At 46.1% G+C, this 18,366-nt stretch overlaps 1 protein-coding gene across 1 annotated transcript in view; it reads left to right on the top strand.

Moving 5' to 3' along the window:
- The window catches only part of LOC147729701 (dynein axonemal heavy chain 17-like), a 1,258,223-nt gene that overhangs the window by 861,133 nt on the left and 378,724 nt on the right, over positions 1-18,366 (top strand). The window contains exon 38 of the mRNA XM_086954021.1: positions 2,930-3,109. Within this exon, the coding sequence (XP_086810147.1) occupies positions 2,930-3,109 (180 nt within the window). The remainder of the gene's footprint in view (positions 1-2,929; positions 3,110-18,366) is intronic.

Raw genomic sequence — 18,366 nt, 5'->3', positions numbered from 1 at the left:
CTCTAAAAAACAGCTGAACATTTCAAAATAGGCACAAGAAATGGAGCAACCCATCGGCATGCATTTATCCATGTAATAACTCCCCTGAATTGCAAAACCTAGCAAGCGCTGATCCTGTGGGTGTACCGGGAGCAACCGGAATGCCGATTCGATGTCTGATTCCGCCATCAGCGCACCGGGGCCCAGGTGATTTAACATGGCCACGGCATCATCGAACGATGCGTACCGCACTGAACAAACGTCGGGGTCAATGGCTTCGTTCACCGAGGAACTCCTTGGGGCAGACAAGTTGTGAATGAGTCTAAACTCCCCAGGGTCTTTCTTCGGGACCACCCCTAACGGGGAACACATGAAATCCACCACCGGCGGGCGATGAAAAGGCCCCGCCACCCGCCCCAAGCAGACTTCTTTTGAAATCTTCTTTGCAGCTACGCTTGGGTTGTGTTGGACAGATAACTGATTTTTACAAAAAGAGTCCCCCCGAAAATCCCCCACCGGGATGTTGAAGCCATATAGGAATCCCTTCCTCAACACCCCGGCGGATACCTGATCAGGGTATTTGTTCAACCAAGGAGTCAGAGCCATGATATCGACAGGTGTAGGCAATCGGTTACAAAGTATCACCTCACTCTTGCTTAGACCCCCCTTTTCCTCCCGTTCCGCTGTTTTTAGATCTACAGCTACTCTCCGGGTGTGAGGAGTTCCCACAGCCCGCACACACATGCTTGAACCTACATGTTCCCTGGGGCCTGTTACAGTTGCCTTTATTGAAGCCCCAACAAACCCCCCGCTTGCCGACATTCCCGCCGGTCTTGGACTGATAGTCCCCACCGGCGCCCGCTCGAAAGGGCACCGCGGGCTTTTGGCGAGCTGACCCCGACCCGCTCCCGCCCAGCGAGGACGTACCTGCCGCCCCAGGCAGGAGCTGCTTGTGCCATGACACCGAGTCGAGGCAATCCCAGGTCAAAGTAGCATCAAACTCTTTCGCTTTTCGGAATTTCATATCGTAACCTTTCCATTCATCCCCCTCATACATGGTATAAAAATCCATAATCCTATTCTGATAACAAGTCAACTCGGTCATGATTTCAGGCTTCCGTTCCCCCATGACTGCCGTAAATATGGAAAAGGCCTTCACCCAATTTGCTACCGTCTCATCAACCCTGAATTCCGCCATCTTGGCGCTCCATACACTGGGGTGCCATAAATCTTTCTGGGATTTTGCGTATTCCATCTCGCGATGGTCAGTCAATAAGGAAAACATATTCACATATTTCTCCCCCCATATCAGTTCTTTTGTGGCCATAGGGATGTGCTGTGCCACCCTTTCGCGCCTTGAAGGTAATGAACCCTCCCCTGCCATTGGCAATGTGTGCTTACCAGGTTCGGCCGTTGTGTCTGCCACCTTTTCCCGGCTAACCGCAGGTCCTCCCGGCGCCACCTGTGGGGGAACAAGAGGAACATTCGCCGTCGCGGCCTCTCTCCACTGCCGCAATTGCTCGATTATTAGTCTAGCCTCCTCGGCCGGGTCCCCCGCGGCCACTGCCCCCCCGCTTTCTTCTTGAGCCATGGCAACACCGCCGCTAACTGAATGGCCAATTCGGAGGGCACCTCCTCATCGTTAACAGGAGTAATTACAACCGGGATCGGTAAACCTATATCTGGGTTTGGTACCGGGCTGTCCGCCGGTGTGATGGGGGCGACTGGGGGTACCTCAGGAACCGGAACCTCCCCAGAAACCGCCCTCCTCTTAACACGCTTCCCTCTACCCTCAGGGACGACTCCCGGCAAGGCCGGGCCTATTACCTTCTTAGGACGGCCTGAGTTGTTCTGGGCCGCTAACTCTTTCTTAACCTCGACCGATCGAGTCAACTTTTCCGAGCTTTCGGTCCATGCTCGCCATTCGGTTCGACAAATGGCGCAATACCTTCTCCATCTCGGAGCCCTTTCCTGCTTTCTTGCCGGCCATGGCTTCGAGTACTCTGCTCTAGTTGATCAACGAGGTCCTGGATCCTTCGAACTCCAAATAACTGAAAGAGAAACAACAAGATTACAAGTTCTCAAAATTGCCGCTTGTTCCGTCGAGGGCTCACGAGCAACGAGTTGGTGCAGCCTTCAGAGCACAGGAACAAGAGGACGCTTCTTCGGATTCCCGCTCTATTTATTCTTCTGCTGGAGGGCGGGGACCCTCCTCCGGTACGCCTACTGGGCGTGGTCTTCTATGCGGGTGTCTAGGACAACCCCTCCTGGGCGGGAAAGGGCGCGCCCCGGCTACGCCACTTCGGGCATACCAGCCGAGCCACGCCTCCCGCCCAAAATGGTTTCCCGGGGGGATCGGGGCACCCAACCATACGTTCGGGGGGACCGAGTGGTCGCCGCTTTCCATTTTTTGGTTACAACCTATGAACGAAAATGGGGGAAAAACCCTCAATAATACATATATATATGTTTATTTGATGGCAGATGACCAGATTCCCTACACTATTGTTCCTACCTTATTCTTGCTAAATGAAGATCATATGGAAGATTCTTTGTTCCTTCATTACAAGAGAGGAGATAGAAAGCTGTGACATGAGCTATGCAGTTATAAATGTTACAAAAACGCCAGTTTTACCTTTCGGTAATGAATATTTGTGCAGAAAGAAAATGCAAGATGATTGATGATTATTTCGGAGGAAATTTGTAATAATTTCAGGGACATTATCCTGCACAATTTGATAATATAACATGATATACACGCCTTTTCTCTTATATGAAACTATTTCTCAAGACTCATTTCTGAATATGTGTAGATAAATGGAATGAGTTATGTGTACATTCAGTGGAATTTAGGATTCCCAAACAAATGCTTTTGACTTGACTGCCATTTTGCTGGTAATGAAAAAGCTGTAGCTAGAATCTAACAGTGATTTTTTTTTCATTCTTGAAGATGACCTTCTCAGGTTTTCCGGTCATCCTGACCAGGACACCTCCTTGGACTTTCACAAGCTGCTGATATTACGCGCCTTGCGTCCTGACCGTGTACCAACCGCTTTGTCTCAGTACCTGCGGAAACACATGAGTGGTCTTGTGCTAAGCAACAGCGTTCCAGATATTGATGAGATATCAAGTAAGATTGGGGCAGATGAAAAGATTCTCTTCTAATTTATAATTCTGTACATTTTCTATAAGCATGCTTTATTGTTTCTGCTAAGATACAGATCAAATGTTGGTAGAAAACACTTTATTGAAATTACATATCCGTGAACATGTAACTGTTAATCTGATTGCCATTTGTAACATTCCTTTTTGCAAACGTATTTATCATCACTATCACTTCTATTGTGTAACTTGGATACTATAAGAACATAGCATCATAAAGCTGTAGTGTAGTTCCTATATTCCCAATAGGCTTTGTGCATTGGCATAATATACACTATAAATTTGACATAGGACTGAAGTCAGTATGTCTCTATCCATACTAATATAATAAAGAGAGAGCCCAAACCTTTGAGGCGGGTAATCTCAGGAACCACAGCACCAATCAGAACACCCAATACAGCGTTTGAAAGGGCAGTTGCAGCAGAAGGACATAGGCTATGCAGACGCCCACCATATACATTTAAAAGGTAAAAGAACCGTGCCAGCAAAGTAGTCCCTTGTGGGCGTGTCTGCGTTGTGCTGTGGGCGTGTGATGGGGGCGTGACAAACGCTGGGGGAGTGTGGTACGTTCTGCGCTTCATGCCATGTCTCATATCGTGTGCTAATCCTACCCTGATCCCTTTAAATACCTCTGCGCCTCATAATCATAACCCACCCTTACTCCTTAAAATACCCCAACACCCTTAAACACTAACCCATCTTAACCCTATAAATATACCCTGTACCCCAAACCCCAAACCTACCCCTGAACCCTAAAAATGCCCCTGTACTCCAAAACCCAAACCTAGCCCTGAACCCTAAAAATACCACTGTACCCCAAAACCCAAACCTACCCCTGAACCCTAAAATACCCCTGTACCCCTAAACCCAAACCTAGCCCTGAACCCTTAAAATACCCCTGTACCCCAAAACACAAACCTACCCCTGAACCCTAAAAATACCCCTGTACCCCAAAACCCAAACCTAGGCCTGAACCCTAAAAATAACCCTGTACCCCAAAACCCAAAACTACCCTTGAACCCTAAAATACCCCTGTACCCCAAAACCCAAACCTACCCCTGAACCCTAAAAATACCTCTGTACCCTAACACCCAAACCTACCCCATAACCCTTAAAACACCCTTGTACCCCAAAACCCAAACCTACCCCTGAACCCTAAAATACCTATGTACCCCAAAACCAAAACCTAGCCCTGAACCCTTAAAATACCCCTGTACCCCACAACCCAAACCTACCCCTGAACCCTAAAAATACCTATGTACCCCAAAACCCAAACCTAGCCCGAACCCTAAAAATAACCCTGTACCCCAGAACCCAACCCTACCCCTGAACCCTAAAATAACCCTGTACCCCAAAACCTAGCTCTGAACCCTAAAAATACCTCTGTACCCCAAAACCCAAACCTAGCCCTGAACCCTTAAAATACCCCTGTACCCCAAAACCCAAACCTATCCCTGAACCCTAAAAATTCCCCTATACCCCAAAACCCAAACCTAGCCCTGAACCCTAAAAATACCCCTGTACCCCAAAACCCATACCTATCCCTAAACCCTAAAACTACTCCGGTACCCCATAACCCAAAACTATATCTGAACCCTTAAAATACCCAAACACCCCAAAACATATACCTCAGTACCCCAAAACATATACCCCTATACCCATACATACCTTATCCAAACATTACAAAAAACATGCTTTTACCATTAATGCATTTACAACGAATTTCATTGTTAATGTATGCGTGGTAAAAGCATATAAAATGTAATGCCATGCGTTATAATGGCATTGCGGAGTCATGGTACTTTCGTACTGAAAGTATGCGGAGTGATGGTATGCGGAAAGAAAGTTGCGGAATAATGGGTGTTTACCCTCCCCCGGTAAGTAAATTGGTGGCACGGCGGCCCACATCTCCAGCAACATACTCATATTTTTTCACCACCCATTTGAAAAATGCACAGGTCTCTCTCATTGATGGCCAGCACGACATACACTTTTAGACACACCTCCCGCCACAAGTTCTAGAATTGCGAACTTTAGAGCTGAGGAGCTACGTTCGAATCTCAGCATCAGTTCAACATCCTGTGATTCCAGGCAAATCGCTTTGTCTCCCCGTGCCTACCACAAATGAATGTGTTCTTCTGTAAAGTAAATTGTGCTCATGCCATGTTGTTGAGTTCGAGCTATATAATATTGCAAGGAAAAATAAAGTAGGGAAACTTGAGTTTACACACTACTGAACGCACACTCAAGTGCATCAGCAGTGCACTGTGAATCGGAGCGGTTCACAGGCCTGTCACAGATAAGAAATGCTATCTAAACGAAATCCTACAAAACAATATACTACTGGCCGGCAGCAATTCGTACCCGGACAACGTCGGGACGGGCTGCTAGTCTAGTATATTAAACTTAATTGTGTGTGTGCCAGCTAACTCACAGGTCACTAGAAACTTTCTGGAATAAACAAGAAGGGATTAGTCTCTTACAACTGTATAAACAAGACAACTTTGTTTCCCCTAGAACCGGAACAATATCTTCAGAGTCGTGGAAACAATAGATAACTAGTTCACTCAGTCAATCGTGCATGCTTCGTTTCTACAGAGTTGCATAGAAATAGTAAGACAAGCGTTTCAATAAAAGGGTTTATTGAACAGTCTTATTTCTCATTGATGAGATATGAACTCCTACAATCGTTAGACAGAAATATAAAATAATACTGTAATAGCATTGTCTGTTGCTATGACATATATAAAAATACATACAAAATAACACAGGCTAAAATACTCAACTGGTGCTTCTAAAATACGCCTACCCCAGTGTTCCCAATCTAGGTCTAGTACGAGGGAAGCAGTAGGTGCTGTTTTAGCTATAGTTTAGTTTTGCCAAGAATAGCCAAAGGTTTCTCTAGGTTCTAATCAGCTCCACACCTTAGAATGAGAGAGGTTGGTATCTTTCTGGAGAATTGATTTCCCTACACCCCGCAAGGGGAGTCAGAAACACTGGAGCTGCATTCTCGGCAGGGGGATGACAGCGTCTAGTCAGTGCGTCAGCTGGAGAGTTGGCTTCCTTCGGGACTTGCTGTGGCGAGCTGCATCGTGCAAGTAGGTAGTCGAACTGCACCGAACCACACCGTGTTTTGCCATGGCAAGTGAAGGTATGTTTATACCTTAAAGTTGTTTAAGAATGCCAGTATTGACGTAAAGTTGGGCATATGAACGTCATGAATGAACCCCTAAGGAATAGATGTTCATGCATAATAAATGAGTTCTTGGAGAAATCAATATCCAAGCAAGGGGAAGGCCCTAACTGCTTAAGAGTCTGGTTTTCCAAGAAATCGTTGTGAAGTTGATGAACGGATGGAAGTAGCCATGCCTCTATTTGGATAGCATGGACTATGCCTAAATAAGGACTGGATATCTATGCCTATATAAGGGCAATGTGAAATGTACCTACATAAGGGCATGAATCCGGAAATGCATCCGGAATCTAAATCGACATTCAACAAAGCTAGATCACACCATAGTATATTGGGACAAGTAGCTTACAGTTTTGAAAAGCCATTAATTCCAGTCTAGCATTATAGGACTCACACTATTGGTTAGTAGACTCCTGTTACAGCTTCAGCTGTTGCGGATCCTAACAAAACCAACAACCTCAGCTGTTATGCAGTGTACCTTTTAACCCAGGAGATTTAGATTTGTTGAATGTAAATTCACCCTGTGTGGATATCTTGGGCACCTGCGGGGCATAGCTACTAGTTGTGAAGCCGCTGCAGTGCACCTGGCCCAGAGGTGGGATGGAATATTGCACCGACTACACCACTAATATTGTTCCAAGGGCCACAGGAGCTCTTACAACACTGGAAGCTTGCTGTTAGCTCCGTCTGATTCCCTCACAGTAAGACTCCGAGCAGCAGAATCCACGGAAGTGCCTGTGTGGGTGCTGCAAAGTCCTCATTGCACTCGCATTGATTTGCCAAGCAGTGCACATGCTCACCTTTATAAATGTTAAGTGTGCTATTTTGTCATGGTTGCCTGACACTAGCAGAGGTCAAAGGGAAAGTTATGCCTTTGTATTTGGTCATCGAAATAACTCTTAATCCCGAAGACCTTTATAAAGCGAACTTCCTCCCCTCCTTCGGCAGATTAAATCAGACTTTAAAAAATGGGCTTCCACATATATAACCTGGGTGGGTCAAATAAACGTGATCTAAATGAATGTGCTGCCCCGCCTCCTCAATCTCTTTCAGGGTCTCCCAATTCAGGTTGACAGAGAACTGTTCACTGAGTTGAAAGGAATGACAACAAAATGTATCTGGCAGGTGTGTAGGGCCTGCCTATCTCATCGACTACTGACTAGGCTGCGCCTAATGGGGGGACTTTACCTTCAGGATTTCCCTCTGTACTACAGAGCTGCACAAATACGTGCCCTGGCGGACTGGTCTCTCAAAGCCTCAGACAAACACTGGCTCCATATGGACCGAACCATATGGGACATGCCCTAGAAACCAACACAAGACAGGCCTAAAATGTTTATCTTAGCATCCCTATAGCTGCTACTCTAGTGGAGAGGTCTGGTGCAGCGACCAGGGCAGCTGACTTCTGAGCACAAGGATCACGGTTCGATCCCCGGCTCCGGCGGCAACTCAGCTCAGCACCATGTGACTCTGGGCAATAACTCACTTAATTTCCATGATGGCCCCCAGCGCCTTGAGACCCGTAAGAGTGAGTAGTTTGCACTTTACAAAATATGGATTTTTACACTTAAGGCGTGGGATATCGCCACCAAGACATTGTCCCTGACGACTTGTCAGTCCCCTTAAATGCCCATCCATTTTAATCCCGCCTTCCCCACAACAATAACAAAAGGCCCCTTTGACTGATGGAGGGAGGGCAGATGCCTTATGCTGTCTGATCTCTTCTACAGAGGAGAACTACACTTTTTTACAGACTGTGCCACAACCTTTAGACTGCCACCTACAGAACAATTCTGCTACTACTAACTAAAACATTGGGTACAGCAATCCCAGATACGCTTGGCAGCAACCACGGACCTGCTCCCAATAGAGAGATTTGTCCAGGCGGGGGGGCACGACTAAGGGGCTGCATCTTTTTCCGTTACGCACTCCTTCTCTCGCTGGGCCCATCTCAGGTCCAACAGCAAAGAAGATTTTGGGATGCCCGACTCCCTCCCCCTCTAGCAGACAAGCAATGGAGCTCCCTCTATAAAGAAATTGCTAAGTACAACCGTTCCATGTTTCTGAGGAAAGCCCATTACAAAATTATGTTTGATTGGTACCTGCGTCCTGAGAGGCTACAAACGCTCTTTCCTAACACCTCAGAAAGATGCTGGCGGGGTTGTGGGCTCATTAGGTGACTTCCGCCACATATGGTGGGACTGTCCCTCCATTCAACCCTTCTGGAAGGAAATCCTATCTCAAATTAAACAGATTCTGGATACCCCATCCTGGACTTTCTGGAGCATGTTCTCTTGGGAGTGCGGGGCCCAAGCCTAAAGCAACAAACCCAAGAGGACCGCTCTATTATGTGGTTAAGTCTGGGGCAGCTAAAATGGCAGATGCTGCAGACTGGAAGAAGCCCGATGCCCCCTCTCTCATTCAAAGGCATGCCCGACTATGGTGATCCCTAGCCCTGGAACGAATGGCGGACATCCTAACAGACTCCCGAAAGGGCTTTTTTTAATATTTGGAGTCCACTGGTGAAGTACCTGTCGGAAGGCTTCCTGCTCTTTGTCTCTAGCCCTAGACGAAGGACCCTTATTTAGAGAGTTTTTTAGGACCCTTATTTAGAGAGTTTTATCAGAGCGCTTTACAGCATGTACACAGGTGAATCAGAGATAGCAGACAGACAGAGCAAAAAGGAGAGTCTATGGGAAGGCACTGCAGTGAAATTGTCCAAAGGATAGAGGTGTTGAGCGAGGAGGAGATCCTTGAGGTTTTTATTTTAAGGTCACGAAGGAGGGGTTGGTTCTGAGATCTGCTGGTAGGGAGTTCCAGATTTGGGGGGCATTTCCCAAAAAGGAGCACATCAGGGCTTTTTGATTGAGTCTCTTTGGGGGGATGAGAAGTAGGTTGTTGGTGCTCCTCAGGTTTTTCGCCTGGCCTACCTTGGTGAGCTTGGCTGCAAGGTAGGCTGGGTTGCCAGCGTGAAGGACTTTGTGGGTGAGACAAGCAGTTTTTAACTGGCAGTGAGCTTCAATGGGGAGCCATTTGAGGTTTTTCAAGGAGGGTGAGATATGATTGTGTCTTTTTGCTCCAGTGACCATCCTTGCAGCTACATTTAGAGTTGTTCTCATGGGGGCTAGGCGGGATTTCTCTGTGCCTGTGAGGGTGGCATTTCCGTAGTCTAGTCTGGATAGAACCAGGGCTTGCGTTGCGGTCTTGAGATCATTTGAAGGGAGGAAGGGTTTGCTTTTGTTGAGTAGTTTTAGTTTGTAGTGGGTACTCAGTTTATAACTTTATTCGAATGTTTAAAAAACATCATAAAAGTATACAGTTAAAAACATTACATATACATGATTCACAAAATGATAAACAGGGATAGCCTTGTCACATGGTGTGGGGGTCGCTGCACATAAATCTACGGGAAAACCATACTAAGTCTAGCTCTAACAGATTTCAGAATAAAAGTGGCAGTAAAAAAACATATATCAGGGCTTGAAAGTGAAAAAAGAAGCCTCATGGCGTTACCGGTGGTATACATGGAATATTTAAGGAACATAGGCTTGAGGTAACAAATGCGTTGCGCTTTATACAAAGGACAGAGTAGTAAAAAGTGCGATGTGCTTTGTTTGGTAAAACCGTCACACGGACAAGGAGTAACTGGGTGAGATTTCATTGTTGGGAAGGCAACCAGGTTATGTACTATACCTAATCTCAGTCTTGAGAGAACAAACTGGTGAGACTGTCTGTGGATGACATTAAGGTACATAGGAATACCACAGCTATCATCTTTCAATGACAAGTGAAAAATATGTGTGGAATATTCTCTAGTAGCATAACTTCGCACATCCGATTTCGCCCTAAGATAGTCATTTTTTAGTTCCTGTTTGCTTAGAGAATTCAAACAGGTGGGGTCGTTACATAAATCCATGTCAAACAGGTCCCTGACAGTCGAAGCTACATATTTTAACCATGGAATACTTAAAACTTTATCCAAGAGTAAGCAGTCCTTGATGATATCTTTGGTAAATGCAGTTTCCATCTTGGTGAAAATGGATTTCCATACCAGCAATGGCCTTAGTCCGGTAAGATCGGACAGGTAATCCAAATCTAGTTCCAAGTGAGTTAAAACAGTAGATGCCGAGGAGGGAAGACAAAGCAGCCGTTTGATGAACTTGTTTTCTTCAATTTGCAGGGCCCTGGCATTGCAGTGTCCCCACACCCCCGAACCATACAATGCTATCGAGGTACATCTGTGTTTGTATATAGTCAGCATATCAACAATACGGCGGCTTCCTACTTTGGAGGCAAAGCGGAAGACGCCTGAGGATGCTTTCCCCATTCTGGCTTTGACATTAGTCTCCTCTGGAGCCCACGATCCTCTGTCATTAAAAGTAACACCCAAATAACAAAAATTGGTAACAGTTGCAATATGGTTTTCCTTAAAACAGAAGGGTTTAAAAAGTTTCATCTTTTTCCCACACACCATGACAAACGTTTTGGAGTTATTGATTTTAAGTTTCCTTCTCTGTATAAAATCATAGAACCCGTCCATCAGTTTTTGAAGGCCTATAGGGGTCCTGGAAAGTAGGACCGTATCGTCGGCATAGAGTAATACCGGTATGGGGTTGCCTCCTGCTTGGGGGGCATCAGCATGGATTTGCTTTAATTCTTGCTCAACCGAGTTAATGAAGAGCGAAAAAAGCAACGGGGCTAATACACAACCCTGTCGAATGCCAGATCTTACTCTAATCTTTCGTGTGCACTCCCCCTCTGGACCATAGCGGATTTGGGCAGATAGGTTTGAGTAAAGTGTGGCTAAAAATGGATAATATCAGGGGGGGCTCCCATACCCAGTAAAGTTGTCCATAACAGGGCATGGTCGACCAGATCAAATGCGCTTGAAAGATCTGCGAAACACAAAAATAGTGATCCCGGCTTGGCCTTGGTATACTTCCCTATTAAAAGGTTCAAGTTGATACATTGTTCGATCGTACCAAGGCCCTTCCTAAAGCCATATTGGGATGGGGCAAGAATATGGTTATCTAGGGCCCAATCTTCCAAACGTGCTAACAGGACCCTACTCAAGATTTTTAGTGAGGAATCCAGAAGGGAGATAGGGCGGTAGTTCTTAGCCTCTCCTCTATCCCCCTTCTTATAGATTGGGATAATAATGGATTCACCCCAGGTAGAGGGAGTCCTGTTATCCATAGCAGTGTTAAAAGCTATGGTCAATAATGGGCTCCAGAGGGCTGGATCGAATTTGTATAGGTCGATTGGTACCCCATCTGGGCCTGGAGCCTTTCCCCCTTTACTATTCATTATTGCCATATCCACCTCATGGATCATGATTCTCGGAGTTTCAACTGGGGTAATGCAGATAGAATTGAAATTGGCAATTGACTCTCCAATAGGATCAAAGATCCCTGAGAAGTGGGACACCCAGCCATCTTCACTAACTTGGGCAGTGAGAACAGGGAATTCCTCTTTTTGCAGGAATGGGCTATTGATGGTACTCCAGAATAGTTTGCTGTCCCGGAGAGCTGCAGCTTTGCTCAGATCTTCCCAGGCTATTTCTCTTAGTTCTTGTTTCCTGAGTTTGAGCTCATTTTTGTAATTGGCCCTCAGAGATGTGACCGCTTCCCTGTCTCTCGGGGTTGTGGAGAGGTTAAGTTTAAGGGCTTTTAATGCCCTTGTACATGCTTGGTTAAACCAACCCTGTATATCCCGTCTAGTTTTAGCCTTCTTTGTGGTGAGGGTTTGCTTAATTATGGTACCCAACTTCTCAAAGTTATTTACAGATTGTTCTGGGGGGGCTTCCGTATCAAGGCAACTGAGTATCGTATTTAGGCCAGCTTTCACCACCCTACAATATAAATTCTCTGATTTTTCCCCACACCACTTGATGCGAGTCCCATTTGGTCTACATGGGATAATGTCGTCAACAACCCTACCGGAGAATACATCCCTATGGAGCTCACAGTATATGACCATAGTAAGAGCATTGTGGTCACTCAGGCCGAGGTCTAAGATCTGTGGGACCGAACAATGGGGAGCTACCCGGTTGGAGATGATCAGGAAATCAATGATAGAGGTAGTGTTTCTCCCCGTGAAGGTGGGCGCCAGGTTACCCTCATTATCAGGAGCATGTTGGTGGATGGATACATCAGATTTTAACATCAGGTTGTTAAGGGAAGTGCCATATGGAGAGTGTAAAAAGTGTAGTAGATTTTCCCCATTTTCCCCATCGTATCCACATGTAGTTGAATATGAGAGAGGGCAAGTTCTGATGTTAAAATCTCCCCCCCAAACAATATCATAGGATACAGTCGAATTGCAGAGAATGGAATCCAAGACAGATTCGAGTTCGTCTACTACAGTGATACTGGAAGGGTCAAAGATGTTATTGTAATGATTAATCAGCAATAGATTTCTGTCCCTGCCTACTGATATTTCCAAAATTTGCGAATGGGACCCCACTATATGGCTTTTCCTTACATGTATAGGGAGGTGTACAGACAATAAAATCAGCAATCCCCCTTTGGCCCTCCCCATTACAGATTCTACCGCATTACAGTTGTATGAAACAAAACCATCGAAGACAATATCTTCCACTGACCACGTTTCTTGCAGACATAGAATGTCAAAGTCCACAATGTGTTCCCTCCAACCCAGGGCTGAAACTTTTTGCCGCCACCCAGCAATGTTCCAGCTCACCAATGAATATCCCTTAAGCCTTGGGTCCTGTACTGTATTAGTGTGGGTAGTTGAGATAGAAGGTGTAGTATGGGTCATATCTGGAGGGATCAGGTCCGGTTCAGTAGGAGTAGCTGGGGTAGGAGTGATGGGAATGGTTTCCGAGCATTGTGTAGTAAGGATCATAACGGGTGAAATCTGGACCGGTTTGGTGAGGATAACTGGGATAGGGGTAGGTAAATGAACCATGGGTAAGGCATCAGAATTAGCTAGGACATGGGTCGGCTCCAAGGAGGAAGAGACGGGGTGTAGTCAGTCTACTCCCTCTAGGCCATCTAAGCAACCAAAGCGGTTATGATCCATGAAGGGGTGGAATTGAGGTGCGTATTGAGGTTGTCTAGGTGGTCTGGCATCATACGCTCGTTGCCTACCCCTCCGTTCCACAACGGTCCAGTCCCCTCTTCTCGGCTGGTAGCGAGTGTTGGTTGGTGGAAAAAAATAGGAAACAGGGAGGGTCTGGATGGTTGAATCAAAGGATCTATTGAAACCTGCACATATATGAGATACTGTGCGGGGGTCTCTGAAACTAACGGTTAGGCAGTCCCCATTGATGTTTTTAGGGGTCTTGCCTATCCAAGGAACCCTCCTGACCATAATAATTTCGTTGTGTAAGTGGCCCGGGAGTGGTCTGTTCCAGTTGAGCCATTTTATTACTTTATTTTTCAGGGAGCTAAAGGTTTCTGATTCCCCTGTTTCTAGTGGTGGTACTCCGGCTAAGATGACAGTAAACCGATTTGCCTCCGGTGGAAGATCAGGCCGTCTAGGTCTAGGGGTATTGTGTACCTCACTCGGTGCTCCCTGATTTCCCTCAACCGTATGAGCTGGTGGGTTAGATTGGCTTGGTTGTTGACTCACCACATTATCGGCTGTTGGATTATTGGGCTGAGGGGGGGTATGGGTTGGTATGCAGGTATTCGGTGGGGGGATATTTAGTTGATTCGGATGCGGGTTGGGAGGAGCGGGGATCAAAGGGGTTGTGATAGTCGGAGGGATATGTTGGCTCTGGAGGTTGCCAAGGGTGGCTAAAATGGAGGCAGATGTTTTCTCAACATTGGATATTTTGGAGCATAGCCTATCCAGTTTAGCCTCTAATGGGGATATGATTGATTTAAGTAAGGCCACGGCCCATTCCATGGATATTTCTCTATTCGGGAGGTGGACGTCAGGGGGATTAGTGGTGGTCTGGGGTGGTACCTCCCGCACCTTAGCAGATTTTACAGCCCTTCCCGTTTTAGTTTCTTTCTTGTTATACACTCTTTTCCGTTTCCTAACTGCACCCTCTCTTTCTCCTTGGCTCTTATTCTCTGTAGTACTCACATCAAGGTGGGATGAGAGGGAGACATTATTGCTTACGGGGACACAGTTAGGGTCAGCCACAATGTCAGTTGTGGTAACCAGGGTAGCCAAGGGGCCAGGATCTTCTCTAGGCGGGGATATTGTCTCCGTAATAGCAGAATGATCGCTGTTTCTATTGGGCGTTTTAGCGTTAGCAAGGGGTCCTATGGATGAGCGTTTAAGGGAGATGAGTTCAGTTGACAAACGCTTTTCCAGTATGACTATCTCCTTGTCTATAATATTATTGGCCCTTATGAGGAATTTCTCCATACCTCCGGCGGTTGACAGGCTACCAGTTAAGGAGGATTTGATCCTATTGTCTCTGCCAGCCATAGTCCTTAGAAATGGAGACTCACACAGGTTAGAGGGGTGGCCCGGTCCGGTCACTCCGGGTCACGAACGGCCACAAACGGTCCCGCCCTTGTCCCGGGCTTCTCCCGGCGCCCTCCCGCGCGCTCCCGCGCAGCGGGAACACGGTGCGCTAATATAGAGGAGAAGGTGGGGTAGGGGGCGTGGCGGTCAGGGAGAGCGACCCAGGTGTAGAGGGTTGACCGCGCGCAGGGACTCCTGGAAGTTAGAGTCCCTGCGGGTCCGCTCGCAGCCCTGAGCCTGCCTGTTCTTTCTCCCCAGTGCAGGAAATCCAGTTACAGGAAACGGCGCCCCTCTCTGTTCAAAGCGCCTCGCACCACACGGCGAGGAGCTGCGCTGGCAAGGAAGGAAGGGTCCAGGCGTGAAGGAAAGACCACGGCAACAACCGGTCCAGCAAAGTGGGTACTCATAGCGGTAGCCTTTTATATGGTACGGTCAAAGTTTGAGGAGTCCATAAGCTCAATCCATTCTTAGAGAGGAGAATGATTTCCGTCTTATCTAGGTAAGTTTTAGGTGGTTGAGTGCTAGCCAGTTTTTCATATTTTTTTATAGCGTTCTTGAGACGGCATATGTCTTCTGGGGAAGGAGACTTCCAGCTAGAGCTGGATGTCATCTGCGTAAACGTGGTAGGTGATGTTGGCTTGTTTGATTATGGTAGTGAGGGCCTCCATGTAGATATTGAAGTGAGTAGGTGAGCGGACTGAGCCCTGAGGGACACCTCTGGTTATAGTGGAGGTATTGGAGAGTGCGTTATTTATTTTGGTTTGTTGAGAACTGTTATGAAAGAAAGAGGTGAACAATTTTAGCACCATGCTGTCTGCTCCTGTCCGTTGTTTTAGTGTGTTGATGAGAAGTTTATGGTCTACCGTGTCGAAGGCTGCGGAGAGGTCTAGGAGGATGAGCAGGCCGCAGCGACCAGCATCCATTCATTTGTGGATGTCGTCTGCTATATTTAGTAAGGCTGTCTCTGTGCTTCACCTCTTCCAAACATAATGTTGTGTAGTTTCCATAAACCTATATAGGATCTGTACTTTTAGACAACATAAACTGCAGGATTGGTGTTCAGAACGATTCCAGTCACCCCCCGCCCCCGCCTGAGTATGTTCGCCTGCATCCCAGCTAGCTCACAGTGCCACTAGAAACCCATCTTACCAAGGAGAGACTAGTTCTTGGCAACTATCGAATGTGACAACTCTGTCCAATCAGGGATCATGAAAACAGTACAGTACTTTTCACTCATGCTCACTATGTCTCAGAGTGATACACTGAATAAACGGTGGGGAAGTTTTTCAATAAGCATTTATAGAACCAGCGTCATTCTAGTGTGAAACAGGTGTTCTGAAACAACCATTAGACAGAAACAGACATAAATGATTATGAGCACCAACAGAGTGAAAGGATGCTAGATTTCTACCATAGTGCAGGTATAAAAATACATGACAGTAATAATGCGTACTCCTACTATGCAACCATAACTAGATGGACCCAAGTGTACCTAGCATGTATGTAGGTCCAAAGCCAAGATTTCATCTAGGATACAGTCAACCCTATTACCTGAAGTGAGAGTCTGTGGTACCCCATCTTGGTCTTGAGATGGACACCCCGCGAGGGATGTCAGACCACTGCGAGCTGGAGTGTATGCGTGCAGGAACCTCAGGGACTCACATCAGTGTGTCAGCATGTTAGTCCTTTTTCTATTAAGCCTATCCCAGCAATATATGGTGTTTCTATACCTGAAGTGGTACCCTCAGGGGTAGTCCCATGAACTGTGTAATGGTAGGGGAGAATATAGGTGAAAGGTTAGGTGAGTACCTGAGCCTATATTGGGGTACCTATATGAAACATGATAATAACTGGCCTGACCTGCTGGTTCTTCCCCTGGTAGCTGTGGTTGGTGGGGCTCTTGCAGTACCCCTTGTGTGTGCGGCCCCCTCACTCCTTCCTGACTGGATGGGTTAAGCCCTGGCGACCCCCCTGGCAGTGATACACCCGCCCCACACTCTCCACATTCACACATGGTCAGGTAGATGGAATTCCACAGGATTCTTTATGTGTTTCTTATGTTTTGTTTATGTTAATAGCTCTCGATCATAGTGCCTAGGCGACACAAGAAATTTGTAGATTGTACAATATATACAGGGTGATAATGGGGTGTTAGCGCCTGGAAACGTTTATAACTTTGCCAAGCACTGGTGAAGAAACTGTGTACCGTCTGTAGCTATCAGATGATCGTGGTATGTGTTAGAGCTTGGTGGAGCTTTCAAAGTTGTTAAACCTTTGTTTAAACCAATAAAAAGATTTTGACGAAAAAAAAATATGAATGAAGTATGCAGGCAGAACAAGAAACACTGGAATACAGGATAAGGATTCTGCATATAAAAAGAATAGGACTGGAAGTACCCAGAAAGAACAAGGAGCAATGGAATGCAGGACAGGAATATGAATACATGGCAGAAAAAACCGAGCAGAGCAAAGAATCAAAGTACAGGAACAGAGGCAGACGAACTAAAGAACCACAATGTTTACTAAGAAACCAAAGAACGGTGAAAGTGCAAGGCACACGGCAACTAGGGACAGGCCTTCTAGCAGAGTTGCAAGGCAGAGCAGGTTTCTGCACTTTCTGCATTAGGACAGTTGCTCGAACCCTGAGCCCTGAGCTCAAAAGAAAGAAAAAGGTGGCAGCTCAGGGGAGGTTCACAGCTGCAGGTTGAGAACCAGGTGACAACTAACCAGGCGCTTGGAACTAGAGACGCACCAATAGAATGAAGGCTGCACTGGGACTTGGCGCCAGAAGGCACCAGCCAGCATACAAGACTTGGACCACGCGGGCCATAATGCATCATGATGGTGGTGCTGAAACCAGGGCTGGACTGAGATGGAGAGCAAGGTTTCCAATGTGCCAAGGGTTTTTCTGTGATTAACCACTTCAAACACAGGACCCCAAATGGCTTTCCAGTGGCAAACCTATGGCAGAATTCTTATATTTACAGATTGCGTGATAGCACATGATATGATATTACCTCCTTTTTTGCTTACAACCTACACTGCAACAAGCGTACGGTTTCCCTGTTTAAAGGAAAACAATGATTCTCGCTTGTTAGAGCATTTTATAAAATCATGCAGCGTTGTTACATCAACTAAGTTCTTCATGTTTGTATAGGAGTCGATCAGGTTGTAAATCTGACATGCTAAATGCCATCAATAATTAAACATTGCACATTTATAGACAGTTTCAAATTAAAGATCGGAAGTAATTAATTGTACTGTAAATACGTTCAGATACTGAGTTGATAACGTGATTTTTAGAACATTGTTTTGACCTCACATCCATTTTCAGGACTGAATGCCTTCTTTTATGAAGTTATTTACAGGATACCATTTCCTCTACTGAGCACTTTAGGAATGGCAGGAACCGGTGACATTAGGTTGTTAATTACCGCTGTAATATTTAGCTAATCTACAGACTGTGAAATCTTAAATTAAGCATTGATTAAACACAGCTGCCTTATAAATCAGAACACATTTTCTTGGCAGACATATTTGACAGCTGGTTAGAACATATACTGGCAATAAAGTCTTGTGGATTA

Source organism: Lissotriton vulgaris, chromosome 2_1 (assembly GCF_964263255.1).
Source record: "Lissotriton vulgaris chromosome 2_1, aLisVul1.2, whole genome shotgun sequence".
NCBI lineage: Eukaryota > Metazoa > Chordata > Amphibia > Caudata > Salamandridae > Lissotriton > Lissotriton vulgaris.
The sequence above is the reverse complement of the archived record's forward strand: the minus strand, read 5'-3'. Positions and strand labels throughout refer to the sequence as shown.